The 5921-nt window shown below is 49.5% G+C and overlaps 1 protein-coding gene across 2 annotated transcripts in view; it reads right to left on the bottom strand.

Annotated features, from left to right (window-relative positions):
- The window catches only part of MEST, a 35676-nt gene that overhangs the window by 15029 nt on the left and 14726 nt on the right, over positions 1-5921 (bottom strand). For both annotated transcript variants that reach the window (XM_019509658.1, XM_019509656.1), the window contains exons 3-7: positions 4450-4529; positions 3012-3089; positions 2082-2218; positions 1254-1312; positions 598-638 (exon numbers count right to left, since the gene is read on the bottom strand). In XM_019509658.1, the coding sequence (XP_019365203.1) occupies positions 598-638; positions 1254-1312; positions 2082-2218; positions 3012-3089; positions 4450-4529 (395 nt within the window). The remainder of the gene's footprint in view (positions 1-597; positions 639-1253; positions 1313-2081; positions 2219-3011; positions 3090-4449; positions 4530-5921) is intronic.

Raw genomic sequence — 5921 nt, forward strand, 5'->3', positions numbered from 1 at the left:
TCTATGAATTAGTTGATAAGGTGCCACCCTGCCTTCAGATTGACATAACTAATCACTTCTCTGTGAAAAACTGTCAGAGGCCAAACTGGAACGGGCGGCCGGGGTTGTGTGATTTCAGAGAAAGCATCATGAATCTCTGAAACCTAGAGAAATAGTGGTGAAACACTGGCTAGGGTGGTGAAGCACTGGAACGGGTTACCTAGAGCAGTGGTGAAATCTCCATCCTTGGAGGTTTCTAAGGCCCAACTAGACAAAGCCTTGGCTGGGATGATGTAGCTGGGGCTGGTCCTGCTCTGAGCAGGGGTTGCACTAGATGTGACCTCCCGAGGTCCCTTCCAACCCTCATTTTATAAGATTCTCTGGCTGGTTTTATAAGTTAAATACTTCCCCACCACCACCCTCCAAGGGAAACAGATCCAACCATTGCCTGATTTGGGCACTAGCTCTGGACAAACTTGGAGAGAAAACCATCCCCTGGCTCCTGAAGAATTCATGTGTTTCTAAAAGGTGTTCCACCTCATGCTAACTTGACCCCGCAAGCCTTGCTCCTGATGCTTGAGTCCCGATTCAGTAAAGCTAGACACAGAAGCCACTCACCTTCTGAATGAACCTGGGGTAGTGGGTTTCTGGGAAAATTCCTGAAAGTTTCCAGAGAACGGACACAGTTATTACAACAGCTGCGTTCAGACATTTCCCAGTCCCTCCCCTTCCATCCCCGCAAGCAGCCCAGCAAAAGCATTTGCAGCCACCCGGGAACCACCGTACTGGGCAGGTGTCACTAAGTCTCAGGCTTCATCACTTCCTCCTGTCATTCATTTTTGTGCACAGTGCAAGGGGAGGCGCTGATGCCTTTGCTACAGACAGCAGAAGCCCCAGCCAGGCACCAGTTACCCAGCCCTCCTCTGGTTTATGACAAGCCATTCCCTTTTCCTGGCATGAGTCATTTTTGGTGCTGTCCAGGGCACTGCCCTCATACCCCAAAGACTAAAGCTTCCATCTATGCATAAATGAGACAAAGCAGTGAAAGCTTCTCCTCAATGCTGCACCAACAGACTTCAGCGCTATCCCCCAGGGACCTCTCTGGGGACAAGAGGGATGCTCAGTGACCCTGGCCCACTCAGTCCTCAGCATCCATGATTAAACGTCCAACAAAAGGGCCGATCGGCAGTCTCCTTAGAGATGTTCCCTATTCACTGGCAAGCAGGCTGAGACCCACCAACGCATGCCCTGTTATTCTAAACAAGAACGGTTACCTCCATTGGACAAACAGAGGCTGTTGATCAAGATGCTTCCAGTTATATTATGTTCATACCTGGAGAGAGCAAACCAAAATGCTGAGTTAGATTCCTTGCTGATTCCACAAAGAGACCAAGCAACAGATCACAGTGATGCTGCTATGTCAGAAAACAAGATCTGGGAAGCAAAGTTCCTCAAGAGACAGGGCTGCAGCCGTAAGAATAGGAATAGCCGTGTTCCAAGTACCCAACACGGCCCTCCGTCTCCGTGCGACTCAGCCGCAGGACTTTAACCCCTGTTCAGACACTTGGAAACCCCTGCCACTGACTTGCCTCACTCCGAGCAGAGAGCAAAAGGCAAAATATTGCTATCTGCTGCAATATTTTCTGACGGGGGCAAAAAGTGTTTGCCTCAGAGTCCTTGGACCTGCAAACAACCATGCACTGGGGTTTCACACTGGCCCTAGTCACCAGGGACTGACAGAAGCTCTTGGCTTCTGAAGACTTGCCTCATGCACTCGTTGTGGCCTGGATAAACCTCCAGGTTCCAAAGGCTGAGAAGCAAGATAAGCAAATAGCGTGGCAAATAGGTAGACAAGGCCTCAACTACTGCACCTGGGAATTCATTTCCCACTGAAGTCAATGGAGGCCGTATCTGAGCTTCCTTCCATCTCAATCTGCACCCATCAGCAGAGTATCCCACCACCACCTCCAGCCAACATGCCCATACATGGGATGGGGAAAAGAAGGGGCTCTGCACCATTTACTTTTACTTAGCTTCAGGGAATTAGACCCTAGGAGGAGAGGACGATGAAGAGCATTCAGAGCTTTAGTGCTTCCAGTGACCTGTGGAGGAGCTCCTGCGCGACCGTGTCCCCATAGTCATGAGACAGGAGGTTGATCCTGTGGTTTCGCAGGCCCAAGTGCCCCACCAGCCTCTCAACAATGCTGGCTTGCTCGAAAATGGAATAGCGATGGGGCCGCTGTTTAGGAAGCAAAGCGAGAGAATGGTTGTGTGACTTCATTCATCAGCTAAATACAAATGGGGTGGTTTTTTTAATGGGCCAGCGGCAGCCCCTGTATAATCACATTCAGCACCTGGCCATGTCTGACACGCAGATGTTCACAGACAAATGCAGACATCCCCCAAGCCCAGAACTGAAAGCCAACAGCTTGAGGTCTCATCTCAGTCCCTGCCAATTTACTTTGTGCCCACAGGCACCCTCCACATGGTCAGTTTGCCTCTGTAGAAGGGAGATAACAAAACTCCCTCTGAGGATCTGTGATGTGTGAAACACTTGCAAGAGGATGAGCTAAGTGCTTTTCAATTTGCTCAGCAATTTGTTTGCAAAGCTACACCTACTCTAATGTAATCCCAAGCAGGTAGCCTGGAGCTACCACTTTATCTGCCCCAAGTCTCTTTAATAGATCAAGCAGAGCAAGCCATGCTTTGGAGATGAGTCAACATCCCAAGAGAACATGGTCACTTTGGGCAGGCTGCATGATGTCCCATTTCTGACATTTGATTTTTCTACCCTTTTAATTTAACAATTCCTATCTTTCTTTCTGTTCTGAAAAAATGAATACAACAACAATAGCCTTAAGGCAAGAGAAAGGCTGAAAGCAATCTAAGAGATGAACAGATGCCAGCATTCACGACTAAATAAAAGCCATCTTTCCAAACCCATCTGTGCAATTCCAGTTGTCTGGATGAGCTTTGGTCTTTACATTCATTTTCCAAAAGGAACTGCAGACTCATCCGTCAGGACTACTTACTGGCTTGTCACTGAAACCAAATCCCACAAAATCCAGGGCGATCACTCTGTGAAACCGCTGAGTCAGCCCTTCCCAAATCTGTGAAAAGAACAGGGAAGGGAGGGAGAGGAAAATCAACCACAGAAGCAGCCACATTCATATCCCTGGAGCGTGGACAGGCCTACACTGCCATATTCCTCACAGCTCCCCTCTAGGTCCTATTTTGTGCACACAAACTGAACGGCAGGGGATATTTTCCACTGGAAGAAGCCAGCGCATCTTCTAAAGAGTTATTTGTCCTCTCCTGCAGTGGGGTTTTGCCAGGCTGGCAAACCACAGGGTGTCCTCTGGTTCTGAGCTTCCATCTCTCATAAGACCTGATTCCGCAGATATATTTTCCGGCATACAATATGCTCCCAAATAAAACAGGCACCTTGCTTTTGGAAGGCAGAACGTAGGAAAAAAGATTTGTTCAGAGTCATTGCAGACTGTGTGACATAGAGGAAGTCTTCCTGGGAACGTGGCACCAGACTGTCTCCTGCAAAGCCAGACTTCCTGGACACTGTGTGCTTCCAGAAGGACTTACCAAGGCAATTCCTTAGTAGTGCACCTCAGCCCACCACGTCTCTGGTCACTGTGGTTGTGACCTCCCTTCCCGCCCTTCTCCAACCTCATTGCAACAAAAAACAGTGGCACATATTTAAAAGGTTCAAGGGTTAGGGAGCTTGTTTTTTTTGATATCGCAGTAGCCCCTCCCCATCAGAGGCCATTACAAAGTTATCTCTAGAAGACATATTCCTATTCCCATAGGTCACAAAGGAAACGCCTCCATCTCGCCCTTCATCAGCAGGAGATGGACCAGCTGGGTGGCCAAAGATGAATTTGGATCTCACAAAACCCAGCATCTAAGGGTGTTTCCCTGAAAGCTAAACATTTAAGTGGTACATTTATGGAAAAAAACATGGGGCTTTCAAGTAGGAATGACCACTTAAAGCATGGGACAAAAGCGCAGGAGCGGGAGGACTGAGGGATTAATGAGGAGTAGAAAAGACTTTCAGGAAAGGTGGGAGTGTAAGAAGGCACATGAAATGGGTACAGTGTTTTAGGCACAGGGGTCTTCAGACTAGAAGGCAGGAAAAAAGCAGGAGATGATGAAGGAAGGAGTGAGAGAGATGTGTACGTGATACGCTGGTCACAGCTTTACAGCAATAGCACACTATTGTGGGAGGGTAGGTAACTTGGCTCTGAAGGGGGCTGGACAAAAACACTGCCACAGTCTAAGGATCGTGGTACCACAAAGGGAGAAGTCCTGTCATTCTGCGATCTCTCCCCCACGATTCACCCATCAAACACGTCCACTTATTCTCCCCTGGGAGGTCTCCCTCGAGTTCCCAGGGAAAGCACAAATGGCTGGTTTGACTCACACAGTCCCCACTCTGTGCTTGCTTGTTCCTCTCACCTTGTACCAGTCGTAGCTGGAGGTTGGGAAGCCGTGCAGGAGAATGACGATGTCAGAGCTGCCGACTGCACCCATTGAATCTGAGGCGAGAACAGGACACCAGTGAGATGCACAATCATCCCAAAGAGGCCTTTAAAATAGCTTCACAGGGGAATGTAACAGGATCCTAATGCTAACAGCAATTGAGTGCTGCTAACAAGGACCTGGTTGGTGCCTGACTAATAATCAGCTATGCTGTTCATGGAGCTCCATCACAGTACCCATCTGTAGAGCCTCACACACAAAAACTCAAGACTCTGCCACTCCGAGAAAACTCAACAGGTACGAACCCTGTCACCAGGGATTTTGTTCCCCAGGCACTGGATGGAGAGAGTTTGCATTGTGCACAAGATAGTGCCACAGGGGGACTCTCTGCTCGAGGCTATCACACCTGTCTGCTTACACCCACAACCTCAGGGGTACTCAGAGTCTTCTTCCGTTTCCACAGCACCTTTCCTCCATAAGGAGCTCCCTGCTCTAGGCATGCTGAAATGGATGAGGGAGCTGTAGTACGGGACCGCTTTACCAGCCATTCAACTAGAATCAGGCCAGACCAGTGGGGCTAACCTTGCTGCTCTTGAGAAAAGTGCCCTGGGATCTTAAAGGATAAAGAGGATGTAACTATTATGTCTCATTTGCAAGGACAGTGTCTCCAGCAGCACAGCATTGCCTTCCACCATGCACACAAAGGTAAGTGTGTCATTGGGGTTTCCTACCAGATGGCTTCAGACTCATTTTAGCTTCCCCCTTTGCGCTGGGCTCGTGCCTCTCACCTCTCACCCTGATCCGCCCCATGTCTCCTTGCACGTCTCTTCCTTGCTCCCCTCTGGGTTCTTCAATTTCTCCTTTTCTCACTATTTCCCCCCCCCCACCCCCCTCCCCCGCAACGTGTGTCTTATAAAGGGTCTCCCCTCCCTGCCTAGCCACTAGCTTCCTACACACCCTCTTCCCACCAGAGTTCAAGATGCTGCTCTTTGAATCTGCCTGTGAATCTGTGAATCTTTAGCACTACCTGGTGCCACCACCGTGGAGAAGGGCCTAAAGGCCCAGCAGCAACGAGCTGCAACAAAACTCCAACTAGCTACAAGTGCCAAGGACAATAAAAAGTCCTTTTTCAGATATGTGGGGAGTCAGAGGAAAAGGAAGGGCAACACTGGACCCCTGCTGAACCAGATGGGACAACTGATGCCAAGGAAAAAGCCAACCTATTAAATGGTACTTTGGGTCGGTCTTTCATCAGTCCCATGGGACGCCCATGCCCATGACAGGACAGGGACGCCCAGGTGAGAGAGATCCCCTGCCCTCCATCAATGCTGACCTCATGAAGGAACACCTTGACAGGCTGGATACCTTCAAGTCAGCCGGCCCTGACAGTTTACACCCCAAGGTGCTCAAGGAGCTGGCGAGCATCATAGCCCAGCCTCTGGCACGGA

This window comes from Gavialis gangeticus, unplaced genomic scaffold (assembly GCF_001723915.1).
Source record: "Gavialis gangeticus isolate Ggan-Ray unplaced genomic scaffold, GavGan_comp1, whole genome shotgun sequence".
Lineage (NCBI taxonomy): Eukaryota > Metazoa > Chordata > Crocodylia > Gavialidae > Gavialis > Gavialis gangeticus.